General features: G+C 45.8%; 1 protein-coding gene across 2 annotated transcripts in view; it reads left to right on the plus strand.

Moving 5' to 3' along the window:
- Positions 1-27,921, plus strand: part of LOC148529109 (uncharacterized) — an 89,955-nt gene that overhangs the window by 10,198 nt on the left and 51,836 nt on the right. For both annotated transcript variants that reach the window (XM_088468872.1, XM_088468873.1), the window contains exon 3: positions 1,916-2,230. In XM_088468872.1, coding sequence (XP_088324998.1) covers positions 1,916-2,230 — 315 coding nt within the window. The remainder of the gene's footprint in view (positions 1-1,915; positions 2,231-27,921) is intronic.

Raw genomic sequence — 27,921 nt, forward strand, 5'->3', positions numbered from 1 at the left:
ATAAGGGACTCTAGTATATGGGGCATTGCATTTTGGGGCACAACTACAGGGGGCACTGTATAAGGGGCACTAACTTGATACACACAGTTTACAGGTTATAAACTATGTTCCCAATAATCTGGTTCTACACGGACATAAAAACTGTGAAACCTGTCTTGAGCTGAGGTGACAGACTGGCAGGAGCAGAGAGGAGGGTTGGTGAAGTAGATCTGTCAGGGTGGGATGTAATGGGCATTACTGTTTGGCATGATGTGTATTTGGCATTACTGTGTGCACAATGTGCTATTAGGGGCATTACTGTGTAGCATAATGTGTAAGGGGCATTACTGTGTGGCATAATGTGTTGTATGTGGCATTACTGAATGGCATAATGTGTTGTATGTGGCATTACAGTGTGGCATAATGTGAAATAGGGGCATTACAGCATTACAGCATGGCATAAATTTGTTATAAGGGCTTTACTGTATGTCATTATGTGTTATATGTGGCATTATTGTGTGGCATGTGTAAGGGGCATTGCTGTGTGGCATAATGTGCTGTAAGGGGCACTCCGGTGTGGCATAATGTGTTATAAGTGGCATTACTTAGTATGTCATAATGTGTAAGGCACGTTGCTGTATCATGTAACCACACACCTTAAACGTAGTCTTTGTGTGTGTTTGATCTTTGGGCGGGGGGGCGCTTGAAACTTTTTTGGCATGGGAGAGCAAAATTTATAGTTACACCACTGCTCCAGACGGTCACACCGCTTCCCCTTGCAACGTCATGCGCATGGCCTGCACCCAGAGCCAGGAGTGCTAGCTAAGGCACTGACCCATTGTATAATATTGTCAGTATTTTTTCACAGAATAATTACATTACGACTTTGTGAAAGTTTATATTTAGTGCATTATAAAGTGATCCTTGGGAACCTTGCATCATTTGGTCTAAGAAAGATACATAAAACAAATGGCATTGCAGTACTGGGAAAACGTACTTTAAACCCTAAAGGAATCTTTTTAGTCAATTGGGGCGATTCAATTCAGTGCGAGTTGAATAGCACTGGGAAGTTGGTCCTGGAGTTATTCAATTCAGGGAGCTGGTTAGTCTGACTATTACAACATAAGTCAGAGAATGCCGGTTCTCACAACTTAACCTGGCTGTTTAGTCGCGAGAAACGGCATTCTCAGACTAAAGTGCCGGCTGTGCAGCTGTTAGTGCCGTACTATGCTGAAAAACAGCCTTGCGGCTGGCACTTTAGTTGGATTTCTGCTCTTACTCTGTGGAGGGTGTCAGAAGAAATCCTTTAGTTGGCTTAACAGCGCGATGAATTGAATAGCTACGGGAACTCCTTCCCGTTGATATTCAATTCCCGCTGAATTGAATTACCCCCATATGTGCATCTTCAATACTACATGTTCTGTATTCAGCCATTAAATTGAAGCTCCATATGATAGATTACAGTTCTGACTATTTATTTGCAACTTATTTGATTATTATGACTTTATTGAATGTTTATGTCATTAAATAGCAAAATTCTCAGTTTCTTATAGAAAGTAATAACTAGGGAAACCGTATACGGCTTCATATATTTCCCAGATTATTCAAAATAGTTTGTAACATACTGTATATCAATTTTCAGTGGTTTGGCAGCTATCACATCAGTATTTGTATACAATGATGAGAGGTCTTCAAATCATTAGCCTTTTAAAATCAGGTTGTTCAGTTTTATTGTCTAGTGATCTGCCCTCTACAATTTAATTCACAACTTGTGGCAAATTTGGAAACAGATCTGGTTACTGACTAATCACTTTGAACGCCCAAAGTACTCTGATTGGCCACATTACCTCGACCATAGATCATATAGATAGTCAGATGCACAATAGTAATTTTCTGTAACCTCTTGAGCTAACCAATTTATCTTATCCATATCTAGCTGCTCCACAGATGGTTATAAATTCTGAATATCATAATGACACAGATGAAGTTTCTGTAATGTGTACACTGAAAGAATTCTATCCAGAATTTGTGAATGTCTCGCTGGTCGCATGTGGTAGAGTTCTGCAACCGGAGAATGACTCTCAAACTGTAGGAAATACAGATGGAACTTTTAACGCCAGCTACAATTACTTACTAAAGATTTCCAGTTGTGCTAATACAAACGTAACCTGTGCAGCAGGCCATCGGACTGGTAGAATCAAAGTAGTAAATACTCTCTACTTAGGCATTCCACCTACACCGGCACCAAAAGGTAGGACATTAAACATTATTTTGTCACTTACAGTATGCACAGTTCTAGGTAGTAGATACAGTCAATGGTGATTTCCAGGGGATTATGTTTAATTAAAAACCTGACATCCAATCAAAATGCCCAAAGCCCCATTTAAAGTTACTTTTTATAAAGTATACTTTTATATTACAAATCTGCTGCAAAATTGCAGTATCTATGGTCAACATAAGTATATTGATCAGGGGCAGAACTATGGGAGACAATGGAGGTGCCTGCCGCCGGGCTCCAGCACTGAAGGGGCACCTACTCCATTGTCCACAACATATTCACTCTACTTAGGGCTGTAACTATGTACTCAGAGTGTACCGTCACGGCTGCCCAATACATGGCACCCCTTCCCGGCACCTGAGCCACCATACACTAGTGGAGAGTTCCTGCAACTGGCTAGCAGGGTGCCTGATTTAGAGCAGCATTCAGGATCTGCAACCCAATGAGAGCTAGGGGTATATTTACTAAAGTACAGGTTTTTAGAAGTGGAGATGTTGCACATAGCAACCAATCTAAACAACTAAAACAGTGATAACAGCAAAGACAGTGCAAAACCTAATTCAAGCTCTCATAGGGGCCTATTCATGATGTTAATTATCGGGGTCCCGATAATTAACATTCTAATTCGCCACGGCTGCTGGAGCAATTCATCATTGCTCCGGCGCGGTGACATCTGAAGCAAAATCAACTGTCCTTGCGAGCGGCATCACTGCTCCTTTTTGGTAGCAGTGAATATTTTCACTGCTACTGTTGGAGCAGTGACGGGAGTGCGCACGCGCGACCTACAGGTCACGCATGCGCACAAGAGCCCCGACGTCCAGCGGAAGGAGTCAGACAGGTTCAGAGGGATCCGAAAGGATCCCTCTTCCCGACCCGGACCTCCTTCCCATAGGGAAGGAGAGGGTTGCGATACCGGAGCAGGAGCATTCACTATCTGAAGATGGCGAATGCTCCTGCAGTCAAGCTCCGAAAATATAATATTTTCGGAGCTTTATGAATACTGTCCCCATACTAGTGTATGGGGACTGCGGACCATTCTGCGAGAGGAAGGTAAGTAGGAGATATCTGTGATATCTCCTGCCTTACCTTCTTGACGAATGGCCCGATAACTTAATTTTTACAATTGCAGGTGAAAAAATGTGCATTTTCACCTGCTTTTGTGAAAATTAAGTGATGATGAATAGGCCCCACAATCTTCTTCATTGGCTATTGCAAATTTTCCTTATTGGTCTCCATCTAGCCAAACTTTTACATTCTACAATCTATTTTGAATGCAGCTGCTAGACCAATTTTCCTTGTAGAATATTCTCCTGCTGCTGCTTTGCTGTGTCAGTCCTTAGAAGTCTTCGCTTATAGTACATACAATGGCATAAAAATATTTAGGGGTAAATTTACCAAAGTGAGAGTTTTTAGAAGTGAGTTTTAGAAGTGATGTTGCCCATAGCAACCAATCAGATTCTAGCTATTATCTTCTAGAAAGTGCTAGTTAAATGTTAAGTAGAATCTGATTGGTTGCTATGTGCAACATCACTTTTAAAACTCACTTCTAAAAACTCACTGTAGTAAATTTACCCCTATGTTTCTATGTTACTCAGAACCCTATAACAACAAAAATATGTTTCATAAAGGATCTCAGTATATAATGACCATTTATCTACAATGAAGTACAAAAGAGCATACAGTTGTGTAGCAAGTTATATCTCATTGGTAGGAATTAATTGAATGCTGCTGATGATATCTCTTATCTGGCTATTCCTTAAAGGTGAAGTCTTCAAAACTGTGGCCAAGCCTTTATACTCTAGACCTGTTGGAGGTGGGGGCAGCATCCTAGGCTCTTGAAATTGGGTGCATGTTGATTGACATCATAGCACCACACTCCCTGTGTAACACTGACATGGAGAATAAGCAGCCAGCATTGTCACATGTAAGAAGATGCTGGCTACTTCCCCTAAATGTCAGTGGTCATCTCTCCATGTGGTGGTGGCATGGGGGCATTAAAAACATTGGATTAACTACATTATGTCACTCATTCTGCATTTTTAACTCTCTACGTCTCAAGTATTATACAATCCGGGGATACATATTCAAGAACCCCAAAGGTTCAAGTAGAGGCAAGGTATTTTGGATACCACCAAGGATACCCATTCAAAATTAGGTATTTACATTGAGCCATGCTGTAGTACTATGTGGATCAGGTTTCCACTAACCAGAAACTCCAGAATAGGTATTTCACAAGCTCAATATCTACAGCTGGGAATTGGTTTGATATGAAATGTTGGATAATCTACTGAACCAAAAAAGATCACCAAAAACTGAGAGGTCGAGACAGATAGTTGAGCATTTGGTTCCTAGTCTGCAGTATGTTCAAGCCTGTGGTCCTTTGAGTACTAATCTGGTCCATGTGACACATTAAGACCCCATTGGGACACCCTTTTTTATTCCATACATCTAATTATCCTACACACGCAGGATATACATTGATCGCAATACACTGACATAACACACCTGATTAATATGCAATCCTTATTCGGGAGACCCAAAATCCCCTCCTCCTGAATCAAAGCCCGATTTGGGTTAAAGCCCATTTTTATTTACAAAAAAGCAAGCCTTCATGAAGCTACAGTACTCAACATTTTTAAGCATCCTATATTTTATTATAAAGCATTTAAGGACAAAAGTATTCCTATTATGCTTCAGGCCTTTAATGAGCTCTCATCACTGTGCTTCCAAATTAAGGTAAGGACCCCTCACTGTGCAAGATATAACATTAATTTATCTACTGAATATTGGCATTAAACTCTTTTTCAAAATGATTGCCAATGTCTTGAAGGCATACCTCCATAGTGTAATTCACAAAGATCAGTCAAGGAACCTGTAATAAGAACATAAAAGTCATTGACCTCATCTATTGTATTTCAAATTATTTAACCAAGCCTAATTACTGTCTACAGGTGCAGAATAGGCTTTTAATCATGACAGTGGGGTACATGGGAGTGAGCCCTTTCTGCCTAATCAAAATTCTTGCACTATATAGGCTGCTGATCAAAATGAAAGCCAGTCTTTCAGAATCAGTGTTATCTCCAATAGCAGTCTGCCCACTGACTCCACTGTCATTTATATTCTGTATGGAGGCTTTTACTAGGGCTATAAAATTCCATTTTAATGTTTAAGGATTTAGAATGGGTATAGGGGAGTTTAAACTCGCCATTTTTTGGTACAACCAACTTCCCATAATTACACATCCTGTCAATTCTCTCACAATCCTTCTGAAAACATTTAAGATCTTTGGCCAGTGGTGAATCTTTAAGATCAATTATTGAAAGTCAGTAGTCCTAAATTTTAATATGGCAGATTCTGTGGTCACTTCAGTAGGATGCCTTCTGTCAGCGTTCTGATTTTATTGGCGCCCATCGCAAATCTAGGCATCACTCTTTCTAATGATAATAACACATTTGGTCAACCTCAACTTCTCACCGCTTTTAACTAGACTGAGATCAAAAAAGAAATATGCCCGCACACAGTTTTACCCATATAAGGTTTGTAAGTGCTACTGGTGATGGGGTGTTAGTATGGGGAGGGGGGGGGTGTAACTGCTGCTCATGTTAGGTAAGGGAGGGTGGGGGAGTGTGTAACTGCTGCTGGTAATGGGGTGTTGGTCAAGTGGGGAGGGTAACTCTGGGTGCTGCTGGGGTTGGGTTGTTGGTAGAGGGCGTAAATGTGTCTCTGGGTGATGCTGGTGTTGGTCAGAGGGGTGGGAGTATAACTCTGGTTGCTGCTGGGGTGTGGGTAGGGCAGGTAATGGTGTATGTAGGTCCTGGTGAAGTTGGGGTGTTAAGCGGGGGAAGTGTGTCTCTGGTTGCTGCTGGGGTGTTGGTTGGGGGGAAGTGTAACTCTAGAGGGCCCATCATTACATATTTGTGGCATAGTTCCCCAAAACACCAGTTTTTGGGGGTTAACCGCAAATATTAAGATCCCCTCAGATGTATATAGGAGAGACCGCAGCAGATATCTCCGATAACTGCTGCGATCCCTCCATTCCCGCTGGCAACGACTTCCCCCTTAGGTCTCTATGGAGGATGCAATATTCCCAAATGTAACAACTTGCAGGAAGCGATGCATTCCGGAGATTGGCCCCCGCAGCTAACGCCATCTGAAGATGGCCTAAGCCCATTGTAACCAATAGTCTACACATCGCAAAACTTACCAGGAGATCCATATAAACCCTCCTCTGGCAATGGCGGCTGTGCATGTGCAGTCAGCGGGACTGTGCATGCGCAGTATACCTGGCAGTACTCTGGGCACATTGCAGGGACGGGCTCCCCCTGTCCCTGCATGTGCCGGAAGATACATCCCAACGCTATAGTCTCTAATTATAGGCAATTCTTTTTAGACCTGACCAGATATCAAAACTTGGTTATGTTGACTCAATAGTCCACCTCTCTCAGCACTTCTACCCTGCCTAAGGCAACTTTATTGTCCACCTCTCACAGCACTCCTACCTCCCTCCCACTTCAATTTCCACCTTTCCCAGCACTCCTACCCCCTCTCCCACTTCAATATCCACCTCTCTCATCACTCTTCCCCCCCTCCCCCCTCTCCCTCCCTCGGCCACTTCAATGCTAGCTCTCCCAGCATTCCCGCACCTTCAATACACACGCTCCCCACACCCCCACCGGCACCGCCTCCAAACATACCTTTCTTTCGTTGGTCTGACTCTAGTCCATCAATTCTATGAGCTGGCTCCTGCTGTGGTATGCACTGCTCAGCACGTGCGCACCTGACAACTGCCGAGACTGAGAGGTACACAAAGAGGCGGAGCTGGTGGCTGCTCTGATTGTGTTGTATAGCACACAGAGCAACCGACGAACATCCACTGCCTGCCTCCTCCTGTCTGCATCCCGCAGGTAGCCATGCACATGCGGCTGCAGGCGGCTCTAGATAACCCACCCCACAGATCCCGGAATAGTGGCCGCCAGCCCGGGCTTGCAGGCAGTGGTAGCCGGTCAGGTAGAGGGGAGAATGGGACCGGCCCAGCGGGAACTTTCCCAGGGGCCCAATCCACCCCTGAACACAGCACCCCTTTATGGACAACAAAGCACCCCTGGGAAGTGCGGATGAACAACCTGCAGAGTCACAAATACATGGATGATAAACTCCACATTAGAAGTAATAGTGTAGCTAGCACACACAAAAATATATATATATATTTGTTTTTTATTTTTTATGTGGAATGATAATTATTAATTTTAGTTAACTTTTTATATTTTTACACTGGGGAAGAGCACCCCTGGATGACACAGCACCCCTTTATGTACTGCAACCCTAGCCCCTTGATGGAAAGGACAGCACTGCATCCCCCCTTTATGTACTGCAGCCCCAGGCCATTCATGGACAACACAGCAGCACCCCTTTATGTACTGCAGCCAGAGCTGGATTTAGACTTCATGGGGCCCTAGGCAAGAAACCAGTTTTGGGCCCCCCTACCTCAAACAATGCACAGCACTTTATTTGCGTTCCTGATTCATGCAAAGCATCCCTACCCTAATCCTGACCCTAACTCAACCCTAAGCTCAAACCTGACACTAACCATAACCTCTAACCCTAATACCCTAACCGCTAAACCCTACACCATCCCTAATACCCCAACTCAAACACCTAATCTGCCCCTAATACCCTAACCCAAACTGATACACCAACCCTAATACCTTATCCCTAATGCCAAAACCCAAACTAATACACCAACCCTAATACCTTATCCCTAATGCCAAAACCCAAACTAATACACCAACTCTAATACCTTATCCCTAATGCCAAAACCCAAACTAAACCTAATACCCTAAGGTTTTACTCCTCCTTATCCATTGAATACATCACATAAGCCTGAGAAGTGCTAAGGATTAGAAGGTAGCTGCGAGGTGGCATCTGCAGTGGGGGTAGTGGTGTGGCCATGCCCAGTATTGTTTGTGACTGCTCAGCTGAGTACAATGATGGTGATAAGTCATCACCATTACACCCCCCCCCCTTTTTTTTTTAAAGTACACTAGAGGATTTATTTTTGTAATGGTAGGTGGGGAGTGGACAGGACTGCATTATAGTATATTACAAGTACCTAACATGAAAATACCATCATCCTGGATTGATGTACTAATAATATCATGATCATCATAATGTATATTACTATATGCTTGTAATATAAGGCAGTCCTGTCCACTTCCCAGACCCCATATACCATAAAAAATAAATCCTACATAATTCAATCTATATTAGAGTAGTTGAGAATAGCACAGTACTTTACCCTACCTGCCTGGCTGCTGTGGTTCCCTGAGATCTGGATCCTCGGTCACTGTCTCACTCAGCCAGACTCTGCCTTGGCCTGTCCCTCTGCTCCTTGCTGGGTGCCACCGATGCATGCTGCTGGTGGCAAGCTTTAAGCCTGGCAGTCAGTGGCAGAGGCTGCTGTGCTGGGGGTGGGCTGGAGCTGGATGGGGTTGGTCGGAGGAGCCGGTGACCCTCGTCCTCCCTCTTATGCACAGTCACTCTGTGACAATACAGACAGTGGTGCCGCAGCGGGACTCTATAAGCGGGTCCTCGTGACATGATGTCATGCGGTACTTGTACAGTGCTCCTCTGGAAGCATTTTGACCAGCCAGGTTTCTTGGGGAAAAGGGGCCCGTTTAGGGCCCCGCGAGTCAAAAGGGGCCCATCCACGGGCCCCTTGGGACTCGTGGGGCCCTAGGCGAGCGCCTAGGTTGCCTTGTGGGAAATCTGGGCCTGACTGCAGCCCTAGCCCCTTGATGGACAGGACAGCACTGCAGCCCCCCTTTATGTACTGCAGCCCCAGGCCATTTATGGACAACACAGCAGCAGCCCTTTATGTACTGCAGCCCCTTAATAGCCAACACAGCAGCAACCCTTTATGTACTGCAGACCCTTAATAGCCAACACGGCAGCAGCCCTTTATGTACTGCAGCCCCTTGATTGACAGGACAACAGTGACACAGCAGCACCCCCCCCCCACACACACACACACACACACTTTATGTACTGCAGCCCCAGCCCCTTAATAGACAAGAGTGAAAAAGGTGCCGATCACCGAGACCTTTATAGAATCTAAAACCTGCGAGAATCCAACAGTGGGATGATGAAGTTTTGTCTCATTTTGGATTCCGAGTTAGGCGGGAAAACCCAAGCCGGACTCAGATCCGACTCGGAATTGCAATGTTCGGGTGGGTCCAGTTCTCGGAGAAACGGACACACTCATCTCTAATGCGAATAGGTAGCACAAGCAGCTTCTGCGGATTAAAATTATATGCGGCATGCCTCTATTCTGAGTGACTACGGGTGTATCTACATGCGAAATGCTACGTTACAGTGTCAGCAGCTGTGACACTGTAACGTAGCGTTTCACATGCAGATACACCCGCAGTCACTCACAGAATATAGGTATGCCGTATATTATTTTAATCAGCAGAAGCTGCTTGTGCTACCTATTCGCATTGTTGTGCGATTAACATGCATTTGAATGTAATAAGTCGCATGAAAAGAAGCTCGGTGCCACCAAGTCACATGGAGCTTCCGCGTTATGTGTAGATATGTACACCGACCCCCATGTGTTTTCGTATTGGTGTTGGTTTGGATCTGGATTGGATCTGTCTGGATTGGTTTTGCCAAACATCACCTCCGTGTTTTGTTTTTCGGTTTTTGTTTTGGATCTGGATTTTTTTCTTAAAAAATCATAAAAACAGTTAAAATCACATAAAATGGGCCTGTTTTTGTTCCTACAGTATTATTAACCTCAATAACATTTCCCCTTGTTTCCAGTCAATTTTGACCACCTCATAACTCTCTGTATTGATTTTTTCATCTAGTTAAAAGGTTACATCCAGCTAGCTGACTCAAAACTGATTGATAAATAGAGTTGAGGACTGTGCAAAGATGATGGTTGGGGTACCCCTTGAGGATTGAAGAATTGATAGTTGGCGCAGCCACTGGCTGAAGTAAGAAGAGTTGATATTGATAATTGGTGCAGCCACTGGTTGAAGTCAGAAGAGTTGATACTTGATAATTGGTGCAACCACTGGCTGAAGAATTGATTGTTGGCGCAGACACTGGCTGAAGTAAGAAGAGTTGATAGTTGATAATTGGTGCAGCCACTGGCTGAAGAACTGATAGTTGGTGCAGCCACTGGCTGAAGTAAGAAGGGTTGATACATTATAATTGGTGCAGCCACTGGCTGAAGAATTGATACTTGGTGCAGCAACTGGCTGAAGTAAGAAGAGTTGATATTGATAATTGGTGCAGCCCCTGGCTGACGAATTGATAATTGGTACAGCCACTGGTTGAAGTAAGAAAAGTTGATATTGATAATTGGTGCAGCCCCTGGCTGAAGAATTGATAATTGGTACAGCCACTGGTTGAAGTAAGAAGAGTTGATACTTGATAATAGGTGCAGCCACTGTCTGAAGAATTGATAATTGGTGCAGCCCTGGCTGAAGAATTGATAATTGGTGCAGCCACTGGCTGAAGAATTGATAGTTGATAGTTAATTGTTGATGCAGCCTCCGGGCTGAGTAGTAGTGGAATACAGAGCTATGATTAGGAAGGAACCAGTCCTGCAATAGCCTTTAGGCCTGGAACTCTTGGCAAGTTGCGGCCATTACAGCCTTGAGGGCTGGTGAGGAGTGATGACAGGTGGCTTTTGGGCCGTGAAGCAGGATGCGGCCTTTGGGCCGTGTAGCAGCCTTAAGGGCTGAGAACCCTTGGCTAAATGTCACTGTTGTGTGACTTGTGCCGTCGTGTTGACACAACAAGCAGCAATTGGTTCAGAATTTGCTTCAAAAAAAAGGAAAGGTGCATGCAGGAGATGCTGTCTGTGGCCATTACAACTTCTGGACATTCATAAACCAGAACATTAAAAATGTCAGGCAGCAATGCCCCAATCAGCACATAATGGAAAGGAAAAAGGCACAACATGGAATTGTCCTTGGGCCCTCCAACCCACCCTTATACTGTATATATGAAACAGGACATTCACAGTTTAGCAAACCAATCACTTCAGCGACAGGGACTGCCACTTGTGGCTGAAATTATTAGTTTGTTTGGACCCCCCACAAAACAAGCTGCCAATGCGCAGTGGACATTGGTGGCAATGATCCGATACACAAATTGGCTTTACAATACATTAGATTAGATGTCGTCATCGTCATCCCCATCAGTGTGTGCATCCTACTCTTCCTCACAGAATATTAATTTGTCCCCGCTGGAATCCACCGTTACAGGCGCTTCTGTATTTTTTGGATGTAAGTGCTGGTAAAGGTCATCCTCATGTAATTTGTAATTAATTTTGATGAACTTCATTTTTTCCACATTTTGGGGTAGTAAACTCCTACGACGATCACTGACAAGGTTCCCGGCTGCGCTGAAAGTACACACTGCAAGGTGGGCAACTTAAGTACAACAAAGCCAGTTTGTGTAAGGAACTCCAAATTGCCTCTTTTTCCTGCCAGTAGTGAAACAGACTGTCTGACATGCCTGTTTGGATGCTATCCCTAAAATAGTCATCCACCATTCTCTGAATGGTGACCGTATCAGACAAAGTCACGGTAGACGTGTCACTCATTGTAGCCAGTTCTTTCAGACCCAACCAGATGTCATGAGGTTTTGCTGACTGATCTGCATTACCACCAGCAGTTGGTCTCTTAGGAATATTTAGTTTTTTCCTGGCAGCTGTAGAAAATGAAGGAGGAGATGCTGCAGTGTCACGTTCCGCTTGAGCTGACAATTTTTTCACCACCAGCTCTTTGCATCTATTCAGATTTATGTCCGTCAGAAAGAAAGACATAAGGTATGACTTAAACCTAGTATCAAGTATGGTCTCCAAAATATAGTGATCTGATTTCAAGAGATTGACGACCCTTGGATCCTGTCGAAGCGAATGAAGGGCTTGATCTACAGCGGAATCACTCTGTTTCAGCTCCTCCTTCACTTTCTCCAGCTGCTTTTGAAAAAGTCTGATTAGGGGAATTACCTGACTCAAGCTGGCAGTGTTTGAACTAACTTCACATGTGGCAAGTTCAAAGGGTTTGAGAACCTTGTACAACGCAGAAATTATTCTCCACTGCGCTTGACTAAGGTGTATTCCCACTCCTGTCCCGCAGTATAGCCTTGGATGGAATTTTTCTGCTCCTCCATCCGTTGCAGCATATAGAGGGTAGAATTCCACCTAGTTACTACCTCTTGCTTCAGCTGATGGCAGGGCAAATTCAACAGTTCTTGCTGGTGCTGCAATCTTCGACACACATTTGCTGAATGTCGAAAATGTCCAGAAATCTTTCGGGCCACCAAGAGCATCTCCTGCACGCCCCTGTCATTTTAAAGAAAATGTTGCACCACTAAATTCATTGTGTGAGCAAACATGGGATGTGTTCGAATTTGCCCAGATGTAATGCTGGCACAATATAGCTGGCATTGTCAGAAATCACAAATCCTGAGGAGAGTCCAAGTGCGGTACGCCATTTTGCAATGATTTCCCTGAGTTTTTCTAAGAGGTTCTAAGCATTATGCCTCTTAGTGAAACCGGTGATACACAGAGTAGCCTGCCTCTGAATGAGCCAGATTGTTAGATGCTGCTGCTGCTGTTTGCACTCTTGGAGGCAATACACGTACCCAGTGGGCTGTCACAGTCATGTAATCTTTAGTTTGCCCTGTCCCACTTGTCCACATATCTGTGGTTAAGTGGACAGTGGGCACAACGGCATTTCGGAGGACATTAACATCCTCATCATCATCAACATAATCCTTGTTGTTATCGCCAACTACATAAATATCCTCCTTATCCTCCTCGTGCAATTCCACAGAAGCATCCTCGATTTCTATGTCAGCATGTTGACTTGTGCTGCTTATCCCCACATTTGCAGAGGGCACACAAATGGTGGAAGGAGGATCCAAAAGGTCAGGCTCACACATGGCAACCGCGGACACACTTCGACTCTCGTCGGGGATTTGTGATTTTTCAGAGCACACAGTTGGTTCCAGTGTCTTAAGCTGGCCACACATCTAAAGATTATCTGTCCAACCAGCCAACTAGTTGATTGGTTGGAATGAAAATCTGGTAACTGACAATCAGCAATTTGCTCCCAAACGCTGGAAAATGGACAAAAACTGTTGTTTGAACAAATAGTTTAGATCAAACATTTAACAAACTTGTCTGAACGACCATTTCATCTGTTTTCTGGCATTTAGGAGCAAATTGCTGATCATCAGTTACTCCCATACCTTACCAGATTTTCACTCCAACCAATTAACAAGTTGGCTGGTTGGATGTAAGTTGGTCTAGTGTGTGGCCAGCTTTACTCATTTTAACAATTTTAATTTTTTTGGTACCTCTCCTACAAGCAGAGGGGCTTAAATCATCACTAGAACCACCAGTCATAAATAATGAAAGCCAAGGCCTTATCCTTTCTTTGCCACTTTGTGTAGTGAATGGCATATTGCCAATTTTTTGTTTCTCTAAAGCTGACTTCCCTTTAGATTTTTTTTTCATTAACAGGGTAAAAGTAGTTTTTTTTACCCTGACTTTTTGGCCTGTCTTAAGCCCTGGCTGTCACGGCCAGGGTATTTCAGCATGGCGCTAGGCGGGTGTTACCTGTGAGGTCGTTGTGGCGCGGGCTGTCTGGTGGCGGAGCTGGTGTCTGGCGGGGGGCTTTGGCTGCGTGCGTTGTTGAGCGGCCCTGTTGTCACTCTGCGCTGGTGAGGCCTGGCGGCGTCTCCGTTCCGTTTGGCATGGGCGCCGCCATCTTCCCTTCTGGCCATGTGATGCGGCTGGCCAATCCTGGTGAGTCACATGTTCCCTCCGGCCAGTAACAGCACGGCATGGGGTATTTAGGAAGGGTCAGTGCCTTCCTTCTTTGCCAGTGCAACGTGTATCTCAGCCTAGCTGTGAGGGAGTTCTCTGTGCTTTCCTGTTCCTGTGAATTCGCTGTCTGCCAGTCTGCCTGTCAGCTCCTAGTTCCCACTGGACTACCCCGTTTCCTCCATCATCCCTTGCCCATACCTGAGTGCCTGAGCCTGCTGACATGCTGCGCTTCAGTTGACTACCTGCAAACCTGGCTTGATTATTTTCAGTTCACTACCTGCAAACCTGGCTTGATTATTTTCAGTTTCACTACCTGCACACCTGGACAGCTCTAATTGTTTCTACCTGGACATTAACCCTTTTGCTCTCACCACAGAACTCTTGTGCACATTTATATTTTCCTGGACTTTTATTTACTGCCACATTATATGTCTACTCAAGCACTTATTAAAAATCCTAGTTTTATTTTCAAATCTGCTTCTGTGATCACTCCTGCTACCACCCCAGGTCCACAAGCAACCCAGAACATAACAGTTTGCACTGGCCCCATGGAGCCGGCCACGGATCAGGAGTCAGGAGTGGATTTGTTCAGGTGCATTTCTGGTCGTTTAGAAAATCTGGAAAACATGCAGCATCAGATGGCTCAATTTCTGCAAGAGATGTCCAAGCGACAGGATAGTTTGCAAACTTCCTTTTCTACCCCTGAATACCAGCATCTACATCCGCATCAGCGTCTGGGAATACAGGAGGCAGATCATCTCCCCGCTTACGTCTTCCTTTACAAAATAAATTTGACGGCAATCCTAAACTCTGCCGAGGATTCCTAAATCAGTGTGACATACATTTTACCCTGCAGCCTGACAATTTTCTAACTGCAAGAACTAAAGTGGCTTATATAGTCTCTCTGTTATCCGGCCAGGCCTTGGAATGGGCTTCCCCACTCTGGGAGCGCTCAGATCCGCTGCTGGATAATTACGCAGGCTTTGTGTCATCCTTCAGGAGGATTTTCGATGAACCTGGGCGTACTGTATCAGCATCGTCAAACATCATGACACTGAGACAAGGGGTCCGTCCTGTCAGTCAATATGCCGTGCAATTTCAAATTTTAGCATCAGAGCTCAAATGGAATGAGGAAGCCCTCACCTCGACCTTCTGGCATGGGTTGTCAGACCGACTAAAGGATGATCTAGTCACTCGAGAGCTTCCTACTAATCTGAACGACATGATTTCATTGTGTATCAAAGTTGACCTACGCTTCAGGGAACGTCAGGCTGAAAAAAACAGAACTGACCGGCAAAGGTCATTTACCCCCTCCATTTCTACCCGTCCCATTCCTTCCCCTACTGAAGAGGAGCCTATGCAGGTGAATCATACACACCTCTCTAAAGAAGAACGTCAGAGAAGAATGCAAAAGAACCTCTGTCTGTACTGCGGAGAGTCCGGTCACCTGCTGATCTCCTGCCCCCGTAAACCGGGAAATGCCAAATCCTAACTGACCCTGGAGACATCAAGTTAGGAGTTATGAACCCATCTCCAAAAATTAAAGATTTCACGATTACCCTAGCCTTGGATCTTAAACCCAAACCTGTCTTTGCTACTGCTCTACTCGACTCGGGAGCAGCCGGAAATTTCATAACGTCTAGTTTCATAGATAAATTTCAGATTCCTTGTTTGTCTCTCAACCATGCCATCTCTCTGACCTCTATAGACGGATGCCCTCTAACTAACGGGATAGTCACCAAAGAGACTCAACCAGTATTGGTCCGAATTGGGGCACTTCATTCTGAGTCCTTAAAATTCCTGGTGATATCAGAGGCCTCTCAAGAAATTGTTCTTGGTCTACCCTGGTTACGTCAACATAATCCCAGGATTGATTGGAATTCTATGCAGATTCTGTCATGGGGTATGGACTGTCAGAAATCCTGTCTTCCAAAAATTTGACCTGTGAGAAAGACAGTTCCATTAGTTTCTTCTGCCATTCCCAAGGAATATCAGATGTTCGCCGACGTTTTCTCTGAACAACAAGCAAATATCTTACCCCCTCATAGGGAATGGGACTGTCCAATCGAATTGATACCTGATAAGATACCACCTCGTGGTCGTACCTATCCGCTGTCCTTGCCTGAGACTCAAGCCATGACCGAATACATCCGGGACAACCTGGCAAAGGGGTTCATTCGCCCCTCTACTTCACCTGCCGGAGCTGGGTTTTTCTTCGTTGGCAAGAAGGACGGTAGTCTAAGACCATGTATCGATTATCGAGGCCTTAATGACATTACTGTAAAGAATCGATACCCTCTTCCCCTGATTACTGAGTTGTTTGATAGGGTCAAGGGCTCTGTCATTTTTTCGAAATTAGATCTAAGAGGGGCTTACAACCTCATTCGTATCCGAGCTGGCGATGAATGGAAGACCGCTTTTAATACCAGAGATGGATATTTCGAGTATTTAGTAATGCCTTTTGGATTGTGTAACGCCCCTGCTGCCTTTCAAAGTTTTGTTAATGAGATTTTCCGGGATCTGTTATATGTTTCGGTTGTTGTCTATCTGGATGACATACTGATTTTTTCACCCTCTGTGGCTAAACATCAAGAACATGTTAAAGAAGTTTTGACCCGTTTGAGAGAAAACCACCTTTACTGCAAACTGGAGAAGTGCGTCTTTGGAGTGCCCAGTGTACCTTTACTCGGCTATGTAATATCTGGCTCCAGTTTAGAAATGGACCCCAAGAAGGTACAGGCAATTCTGGATTGGACCCGACCTCAGATACTGAAGGACATCCAGAGATTGTTGGGCTTCGCAAATTATTATAGATGCTTCATTAAGGGATTTTGTACACTGCTGGCTCCCATTACAGCCTTGACCCGCAAAGGTGCTAATCCTGCCCAATGGTCACCTCAGGCAGAGTCTGCCTTTCATCTTCTAAAACAGGCCTTTATCTCAGCACCAGTTCTTCGACAACCCGATCTGGACAGGCCTTTTTTGTTGGAAGTAGACGCATCATCTGAAGCTGTGGGAGCAGTCTTGTCTCAACGTTATGAGGACAACCGAGTCCATCCGTGTGGGTTCTTTTCTCTCCTGCCGAAAGGAACTACGCCATAGGTGAGCAAGAACTACTAGCTGTAAAGTTGGCGTTGAAGGAATGGAGATATTTGCTAGAAGGCGCCAAGTTTCCATTTACTGTATTTACAGACCATAGAAATCTCCTATTTCTCAAAAACCTCCAATGTGTGAGTCCTCGTTTGGCCTGCTGGGCAATATTCTTTGCCAGGTTTCAGTTCACCCTGACCTTCCGGTCTGGAGCACTTAATCAGAAGGCTGATGCCCTATCGAGATCTCTCCTCTGTGACGATCAATCTGAAAATCAAAGCAATACCCCTGTCTTGGAATCAAGAGTTTTCGCCGCATTACAACTTCAGCCTCCTACGGGAAAATCATTTGTGGCCCCGGAATTAAGGAAGCAGCTTCTCACTTGGGCACATTCTTCTCGCTTCGCAGGGCACTCAGAAGACCTTGGAGTTCCTGAAAAGACACTATTGGTGGCCTTCTATGAAGGCAGATATAATGGAGTTTATCTCTTCCTGCTCCTCCTGTGCCCAGCATAAATCATCACGACAAGCTCCAGCTGGGGAATTGCTTCCATTACCTACTCCATCACGTCCATGGACGCATCTCTCCATGGATTTCGTCACAGACCTGCCAGTCTCTCAAGGTTTCAACACTATCTGGGTTGTAATAGACCGATTTTCTAAGATGGTCCACTATATACCGTTGAAGAAGTTACCTTCTGCCCTGACCTGGCACAGTTGTTTGTCCAACACATATTTCGTCTACATGGCCTTCCTGCTGAACATGTCTCTGACCATGATGTGCAGTTTACTGCAAAATTCTGGAGGGCTTTGTGTTCTGTTCTTCAAGTGAAGTTAAACTTTTCCACGGCCTACCATCCGCAAAGCAACGGCTCCACCGAGAGAGTTAATCAAGATCTAGAGACTTTCTTAAGAATTTTTATGTCATCTTGCCAGGACAATTGGGCTGCCTTGCGGCCGTGGGCTGAGTTTGCACATAATGCTTCCTACCACTCGTCAACTAACCAAACGCCATTTCAGGTTGTATATGGCCTTCATCCTCGTGTTCCCGAATTCCGAAGCCTGCCTGTTTTCGATGTTCCAGCCGTGGAGGACACGGTGTGGAATTTTGCTGCCATCTGGACTCAAGTACGGTCTGATTTGTTGAAGGCATCCTCTCGCTATAAGACCCAGGCTGATAAGAAGCGTAGAATAGTTCCACGCATGCAAGTAGGAAACCAGGTCTGGTTGTCTACTCGGAACCTTCGTCTAAGAGTTCCGTCTATGAAATTCGCACCCCGCTTCATCGGTCCCTTCACCATAACAGAAGTCATTAATCCAGTGGCCTACCATTTACAGTTACCCCATACCTAAAAATTCCCAATTCCTTCCATGTTTCCTTATTAAAGCCCCTAGTCCTGAATAAGTTCCATAATGCTCTACCTGCTTCTCCTCGAGTCCAGACGGAGAGAGGAGTTGAGTTTTAAGTCGCCCAGATCTTGGACTCTCGTCTGCGCAGAGGTCATCTTCAGTATTTATTGGACTGGAAAGGTTACGGTCCAGAGGAACATTGCTGGACCGATGCTCGTGATGTCCACGCTCCCACGCTCATCAGGAGATTCCATTCTGCCCATCCGGAGAAGCCTGGTGAGTGTCCTGAGGCCACCCCAAAAGGGGGGGGTACTGTCACGGCCAGGGTATTTCAGCATGGCGCTAGGCGGGTGTTACCTGTGAGGTCGTTGTGGCGCGGGCTGTCTGGTGGCGGAGCTGGTGTCTGGTGGGGGGCTTTGGCTGCGCGCGTTGTTGTGCGGCCCTGTTGTCACTCTGCGCTGGTGAGGCCTGGCGGCGTCTCCGTTCCATTTGGCATGGGCGCCGCCATCTTGCCTTCTGACCATGTGATGCGGCTGGCCAATCCTGGTGAGTCACATGTTCCCTCCGGCCAGTAACAGCACGGCATGGGGTACTTAGGAAGGGTCAGTGCCTTCCTTCTTTGCCAGTGCAACGTGTATCTCAGCCTAGCTGAGAGGGAGTTCTCTGTGCTTTCCTGTTCCTGTGAATTCGCTGTCTGCCAGTCTGCCTGTCAGCTCCTAGTTCCCACTGGACTACCCCGTTTCCTCCATCACCCTTGCCCATACCTGAGTGCCTGAGCCTGCTGACATCCTGCGCTTCAGTTGACTACCTGCAAACCTGGCTTGATTATTTTCAGTTCACTACCTGCAAACCTGGCTTGATTATTTTCAGTTTCACTACCTGCACACCTGGACAGCTCTAATTGTTTCTACCTGGACATTAACCCTTTTGCTCTCACCACAGAACTCTTGTGCACATTTATATTTTCCTGGACTTTTATTTACTGCCACATTATATGTCTACTCAAGCACTTATTAAAAATCCTAGTTTTATTTTCAAATCTGCTTCTGTGATCACTCCTGCTACCACCCCAGGTCCACAAGCAACCCAGAACATAACAGTTTGCACTGGCCCCATGGAGCCGGCCACGGATCAGGAGTCAGGAGTGGATTTGTTCAGGTGCATTTCTGGTCGTTTAGAAAATCTGGAAAACATGCAGCATCAGATGGCTCAATTTCTGCAAGAGATGTCCAAGCGACAGGATAGTTTGCAAACTTCCTTTTCTACCCCTGAAGTACCAGCATCTACATCCGCATCAGCGTCTGGGAATACAGGAGGCAGATCATCTCCCCGCTTACGTCTTCCTTTACAAAATAAATTTGACGGCAATCCTAAACTCTGCCGAGGATTCCTAAATCAGTGTGACATACATTTTACCCTGCAGCCTGACAATTTTCTAACTGCAAGAACTAAAGTGGCTTATATAGTCTCTCTGTTATCCGGCCAGGCCTTGGAATGGGCTTCCCCACTCTGGGAGCGCTCAGATCCGCTGCTGGATAATTACGCAGGAGGATCCAAAAGGTCAGGCTCACACATGGCAACCGCGGACACACTTCGACTCTCGTTGGGGATTTGTGATTTTTCAGAGCACACAGTTGGTTCCAGTGTCTTAAGCTGGCCACACATCTAAAGATTATCTGTCCAACCAGCCAACTAGTTGATTGGTTGGAATGAAAATCTGGTAACTGACAATCAGCAATTTGCTCCCAAACGCTGGAAAATGGACAAAAACTGTTGTTTGAACAAATAGTTTAGATCAAACATTTAACAAACTTGTCTGAACGACCATTTCATCTGTTTTCTGGCATTTAGGAGCAAATTGCTGATCATCAGTTACTCCCATACCTTACCAGATTTTCACTCCAACCAATTAACAAGTTGGCTGGTTGGATGTAAGTTGGTCTAGTGTGTGGCCAGCTTTACTCATTTTAACAATTTTAATTTTTTTGGTACCTCTCCTACAAGCAGAGGGGCTTAAATCATCACTAAAACCACCAGTCATAAATAATAAAAGCCAAGGCCTTATCCTTTCTTTGCCACTTTGTGTAGTGAATGGCATATTGCCAATTTTTTGTTTCTCTAAAGCTGACTTCCCTTTAGATTTTTTTTTCATTAACAGGGTAAAAGTAGTTTTTTTTACCCTGACTTTTTGGCCTGTCTTAAGCCCTGGCTGTCACGGCCAGGGTATTTCAGCATGGCGCTAGGCGGGTGTTACCTGTGAGGTCGTTGTGGCGCGGGCTGTCTGGTGGCGGAGCTGGTGTCTGGCGGGGGGCTTTGGCTGCGTGCGTTGTTGAGCGGCCCTGTTGTCACTCTGCGCTGGTGAGGCCTGGCGGCGTCTCCGTTCCGTTTGGCATGGGCGCCGCCATCTTCCCTTCTGGCCATGTGATGCGGCTGGCCAATCCTGGTGAGTCACATGTTCCCTCCGGCCAGTAACAGCACGGCATGGGGTATTTAGGAAGGGTCAGTGCCTTCCTTCTTTGCCAGTGCAACGTGTATCTCAGCCTAGCTGTGAGGGAGTTCTCTGTGCTTTCCTGTTCCTGTGAATTCGCTGTCTGCCAGTCTGCCTGTCAGCTCCTAGTTCCCACTGGACTACCCCGTTTCCTCCATCATCCCTTGCCCATACCTGAGTGCCTGAGCCTGCTGACATGCTGCGCTTCAGTTGACTACCTGCAAACCTGGCTTGATTATTTTCAGTTCACTACCTGCAAACCTGGCTTGATTATTTTCAGTTTCACTACCTGCACACCTGGACAGCTCTAATTGTTTCTACCTGGACATTAACCCTTTTGCTCTCACCACAGAACTCTTGTGCACATTTATATTTTCCTGGACTTTTATTTACTGCCACATTATATGTCTACTCAAGCACTTATTAAAAATCCTAGTTTTATTTTCAAATCTGCTTCTGTGATCACTCCTGCTACCACCCCAGGTCCACAAGCAACCCAGAACATAACAGTTTGCACTGGCCCCATGGAGCCGGCCACGGATCAGGAGTCAGGAGTGGATTTGTTCAGGTGCATTTCTGGTCGTTTAGAAAATCTGGAAAACATGCAGCATCAGATGGCTCAATTTCTGCAAGAGATGTCCAAGCGACAGGATAGTTTGCAAACTTCCTTTTCTACCCCTGAATACCAGCATCTACATCCGCATCAGCGTCTGGGAATACAGGAGGCAGATCATCTCCCCGCTTACGTCTTCCTTTACAAAATAAATTTGACGGCAATCCTAAACTCTGCCGAGGATTCCTAAATCAGTGTGACATACATTTTACCCTGCAGCCTGACAATTTTCTAACTGCAAGAACTAAAGTGGCTTATATAGTCTCTCTGTTATCCGGCCAGGCCTTGGAATGGGCTTCCCCACTCTGGGAGCGCTCAGATCCGCTGCTGGATAATTACGCAGGCTTTGTGTCATCCTTCAGGAGGATTTTCGATGAACCTGGGCGTACTGTATCAGCATCGTCAAACATCATGACACTGAGACAAGGGGTCCGTCCTGTCAGTCAATATGCCGTGCAATTTCAAATTTTAGCATCAGAGCTCAAATGGAATGAGGAAGCCCTCACCTCGACCTTCTGGCATGGGTTGTCAGACCGACTAAAGGATGATCTAGTCACTCGAGAGCTTCCTACTAATCTGAACGACATGATTTCATTGTGTATCAAAGTTGACCTACGCTTCAGGGAACGTCAGGCTGAAAAAAACAGAACTGACCGGCAAAGGTCATTTACCCCCTCCATTTCTACCCGTCCCATTCCTTCCCCTACTGAAGAGGAGCCTATGCAGGTGAATCATACACACCTCTCTAAAGAAGAACGTCAGAGAAGAATGCAAAAGAACCTCTGTCTGTACTGCGGAGAGTCCGGTCACCTGCTGATCTCCTGCCCCCGTAAACCGGGAAATGCCAAATCCTAACTGACCCTGGAGACATCAAGTTAGGAGTTATGAACCCATCTCCAAAAATTAAAGATTTCACGATTACCCTAGCCTTGGATCTTAAACCCAAACCTGTCTTTGCTACTGCTCTACTCGACTCGGGAGCAGCCGGAAATTTCATAACGTCTAGTTTCATAGATAAATTTCAGATTCCTTGTTTGTCTCTCAACCATGCCATCTCTCTGACCTCTATAGACGGATGCCCTCTAACTAACGGGATAGTCACCAAAGAGACTCAACCAGTATTGGTCCGAATTGGGGCACTTCATTCTGAGTCCTTAAAATTCCTGGTGATATCAGAGGCCTCTCAAGAAATTGTTCTTGGTCTACCCTGGTTACGTCAACATAATCCCAGGATTGATTGGAATTCTATGCAGATTCTGTCATGGGGTATGGACTGTCAGAAATCCTGTCTTCCAAAAATTTGACCTGTGAGAAAGACAGTTCCATTAGTTTCTTCTGCCATTCCCAAGGAATATCAGATGTTCGCCGACGTTTTCTCTGAACAACAAGCAAATATCTTACCCCCTCATAGGGAATGGGACTGTCCAATCGAATTGATACCTGATAAGATACCACCTCGTGGTCGTACCTATCCGCTGTCCTTGCCTGAGACTCAAGCCATGACCGAATACATCCGGGACAACCTGGCAAAGGGGTTCATTCGCCCCTCTACTTCACCTGCCGGAGCTGGGTTTTTCTTCGTTGGCAAGAAGGACGGTAGTCTAAGACCATGTATCGATTATCGAGGCCTTAATGACATTACTGTAAAGAATCGATACCCTCTTCCCCTGATTACTGAGTTGTTTGATAGGGTCAAGGGCTCTGTCATTTTTTCGAAATTAGATCTAAGAGGGGCTTACAACCTCATTCGTATCCGAGCTGGCGATGAATGGAAGACCGCTTTTAATACCAGAGATGGATATTTCGAGTATTTAGTAATGCCTTTTGGATTGTGTAACGCCCCTGCTGCCTTTCAAAGTTTTGTTAATGAGATTTTCCGGGATCTGTTATATGTTTCGGTTGTTGTCTATCTGGATGACATACTGATTTTTTCACCCTCTGTGGCTAAACATCAAGAACATGTTAAAGAAGTTTTGACCCGTTTGAGAGAAAACCACCTTTACTGCAAACTGGAGAAGTGCGTCTTTGGAGTGCCCAGTGTACCTTTACTCGGCTATGTAATATCTGGCTCCAGTTTAGAAATGGACCCCAAGAAGGTACAGGCAATTCTGGATTGGACCCGACCTCAGATACTGAAGGACATCCAGAGATTGTTGGGCTTCGCAAATTATTATAGATGCTTCATTAAGGGATTTTGTACACTGCTGGCTCCCATTACAGCCTTGACCCACAAAGGTGCTAATCCTGCCCAATGGTCACCTCAGGCAGAGTCTGCCTTTCATCTTCTAAAACAGGCCTTTATCTCAGCACCAGTTCTTCAACAACCCGATCTGGACAGGCCTTTTTTGTTGGAAGTAGACGCATCATCTGAAGCTGTGGGAGCAGTCTTGTCTCAACGTTATGAGGACAACCGAGTCCATCCGTGTGGGTTCTTTTCTCTCCTGCCGAAAGGAACTACGCCATAGGTGAGCAAGAACTACTAGCTGTAAAGTTGGCGTTGAAGGAATGGAGATATTTGCTAGAAGGCACCAAGTTTCCATTTACTGTATTTACAGACCATAGAAATCTCCTATTTCTCAAAAACCTCCAATGTGTGAGTCCTCGTTTGGCCTGCTGGGCAATATTCTTTGCCAGGTTTCAGTTCACCCTGACCTTCCGGTCTGGAGCACTTAATCAGAAGGCTGATGCCCTATCGAGATCTCTCCTCTGTGACGATCAATCTGAAAATCAAAGCAATACCCCTGTCTTGGAATCAAGAGTTTTCGCCGCATTACAACTTCAGCCTCCTACGGGAAAATCATTTGTGGCCCCGGAATTAAGGAAGCAGCTTCTCACTTGGGCACATTCTTCTCGCTTCGCAGGGCACTCAGGCACTCGGAAGACCTTGGAGTTCCTGAAAAGACACTATTGGTGGCCTTCTATGAAGGCAGATATAATGGAGTTTATCTCTTCCTGCTCCTCCTGTGCCCAGCATAAATCATCACGACAAGCTCCAGCTGGGGAATTGCTTCCATTACCTACTCCATCACGTCCATGGACGCATCTCTCCATGGATTTCGTCACAGACCTGCCAGTCTCTCAAGGTTTCAACACTATCTGGGTTGTAATAGACCGATTTTCTAAGATGGTCCACTATATACCGTTGAAGAAGTTACCTTCTGCCCTGACCTGGCACAGTTGTTTGTCCAACACATATTTCGTCTACATGGCCTTCCTGCTGAACATGTCTCTGACCATGGTGTGCAGTTTACTGCAAAATTCTGGAGGGCTTTGTGTTCTGTTCTTCAAGTGAAGTTAAACTTTTCCACGGCCTACCATCCGCAAAGCAACGGCTCCACCGAGAGAGTTAATCAAGATCTAGAGACTTTCTTAAGAATTTTTATGTCATCTTGCCAGGACAATTGGGCTGCCTTGCGGCCGTGGGCTGAGTTTGCACATAATGCTTCCTACCACTCGTCAACTAACCAAACGCCATTTCAGGTTGTATATGGCCTTCATCCTCGTGTTCCCGAATTCCGAAGCCTGCCTGTTTTCGATGTTCCAGCCGTGGAGGACACGGTGTGGAATTTTGCTGCCATCTGGACTCAAGTACGGTCTGATTTGTTGAAGGCATCCTCTCGCTATAAGACCCAGGCTGATAAGAAGCGTAGAATAGTTCCACGCATGCAAGTAGGAAACCAGGTCTGGTTGTCTACTCGGAACCTTCGTCTAAGAGTTCCGTCTATGAAATTCGCACCCCGCTTCATCGGTCCCTTCACCATAACAGAAGTCATTAATCCAGTGGCCTACCATTTACAGTTACCCCATACCTAAAAATTCCCAATTCCTTCCATGTTTCCTTATTAAAGCCCCTAGTCCTGAATAAGTTCCATAATGCTCTACCTGCTTCTCCTCGAGTCCAGACGGAGAGAGGAGTTGAGTTTTAAGTCGCCCAGATCTTGGACTCTCGTCTGCGCAGAGGTCATCTTCAGTATTTATTGGACTGGAAAGGTTACGGTCCAGAGGAACATTGCTGGACCGATGCTCGTGATGTCCACGCTCCCACGCTCATCAGGAGATTCCATTCTGCCCATCCGGAGAAGCCTGGTGAGTGTCCTGAGGCCACCCCAAAAGGGGGGGGTACTGTCACGGCCAGGGTATTTCAGCATGGCGCTAGGCGGGTGTTACCTGTGAGGTCGTTGTGGCGCGGGCTGTCTGGTGGCGGAGCTGGTGTCTGGTGGGGGGCTTTGGCTGCGCGCGTTGTTGTGCGGCCCTGTTGTCACTCTGCGCTGGTGAGGCCTGGCGGCGTCTCCGTTCCATTTGGCATGGGCGCCGCCATCTTGCCTTCTGACCATGTGATGCGGCTGGCCAATCCTGGTGAGTCACATGTTCCCTCCGGCCAGTAACAGCACGGCATGGGGTACTTAGGAAGGGTCAGTGCCTTCCTTCTTTGCCAGTGCAACGTGTATCTCAGCCTAGCTGAGAGGGAGTTCTCTGTGCTTTCCTGTTCCTGTGAATTCGCTGTCTGCCAGTCTGCCTGTCAGCTCCTAGTTCCCACTGGACTACCCCGTTTCCTCCATCACCCTTGCCCATACCTGAGTGCCTGAGCCTGCTGACATCCTGCGCTTCAGTTGACTACCTGCAAACCTGGCTTGATTATTTTCAGTTCACTACCTGCAAACCTGGCTTGATTATTTTCAGTTTCACTACCTGCACACCTGGACAGCTCTAATTGTTTCTACCTGGACATTAACCCTTTTGCTCTCACCACAGAACTCTTGTGCACATTTATATTTTCCTGGACTTTTATTTACTGCCACATTATATGTCTACTCAAGCACTTATTAAAAATCCTAGTTTTATTTTCAAATCTGCTTCTGTGATCACTCCTGCTACCACCCCAGGTCCACAAGCAACCCAGAACATAACAGTTTGCACTGGCCCCATGGAGCCGGCCACGGATCAGGAGTCAGGAGTGGATTTGTTCAGGTGCATTTCTGGTCGTTTAGAAAATCTGGAAAACATGCAGCATCAGATGGCTCAATTTCTGCAAGAGATGTCCAAGCGACAGGATAGTTTGCAAACTTCCTTTTCTACCCCTGAAGTACCAGCATCTACATCCGCATCAGCGTCTGGGAATACAGGAGGCAGATCATCTCCCCGCTTACGTCTTCCTTTACAAAATAAATTTGACGGCAATCCTAAACTCTGCCGAGGATTCCTAAATCAGTGTGACATACATTTTACCCTGCAGCCTGACAATTTTCTAACTGCAAGAACTAAAGTGGCTTATATAGTCTCTCTGTTATCCGGCCAGGCCTTGGAATGGGCTTCCCCACTCTGGGAGCGCTCAGATCCGCTGCTGGATAATTACGCAGGAGGATCCAAAAGGTCAGGCTCACACATGGCAACCGCGGACACACTTCGACTCTCGTTGGGGATTTGTGATTTTTCAGAGCACACAGTTGGTTCCAGTGTCTTAAGCTGGCCACACATCTAAAGATTATCTGTCCAACCAGCCAACTAGTTGATTGGTTGGAATGAAAATCTGGTAACTGACAATCAGCAATTTGCTCCCAAACGCTGGAAAATGGACAAAAACTGTTGTTTGAACAAATAGTTTAGATCAAACATTTAACAAACTTGTCTGAACGACCATTTCATCTGTTTTCTGGCATTTAGGAGCAAATTGCTGATCATCAGTTACTCCCATACCTTACCAGATTTTCACTCCAACCAATTAACAAGTTGGCTGGTTGGATGTAAGTTGGTCTAGTGTGTGGCCAGCTTTACTCATTTTAACAATTTTAATTTTTTTGGTACCTCTCCTACAAGCAGAGGGGCTTAAATCATCACTAAAACCACCAGTCATAAATAATAAAAGCCAAGGCCTTATCCTTTCTTTGCCACTTTGTGTAGTGAATGGCATATTGCCAATTTTTTGTTTCTCTAAAGCTGACTTCCCTTTAGATTTTTTTTTCATTAACAGGGTAAAAGTAGTTTTTTTTACCCTGACTTTTTGGCCTGTCTTAAGCCCTGGCTGTCACGGCCAGGGTATTTCAGCATGGCGCTAGGCGGGTGTTACCTGTGAGGTCGTTGTGGCGCGGGCTGTCTGGTGGCGGAGCTGGTGTCTGGCGGGGGGCTTTGGCTGCGTGCGTTGTTGAGCGGCCCTGTTGTCACTCTGCGCTGGTGAGGCCTGGCGGCGTCTCCGTTCCATTTGGCATGGGCGCCGCCATCTTCCCTTCTGGCCATGTGATGCGGCTGGCCAATCCTGGTGAGTCACATGTTCCC

The sequence above is a fragment of the Taudactylus pleione genome, unplaced genomic scaffold (assembly GCF_031769625.1).
Source record: "Taudactylus pleione unplaced genomic scaffold, aTauple2 ptg000086l, whole genome shotgun sequence".
NCBI classification, from domain to species: Eukaryota; Metazoa; Chordata; class Amphibia; order Anura; family Myobatrachidae; genus Taudactylus; species Taudactylus pleione.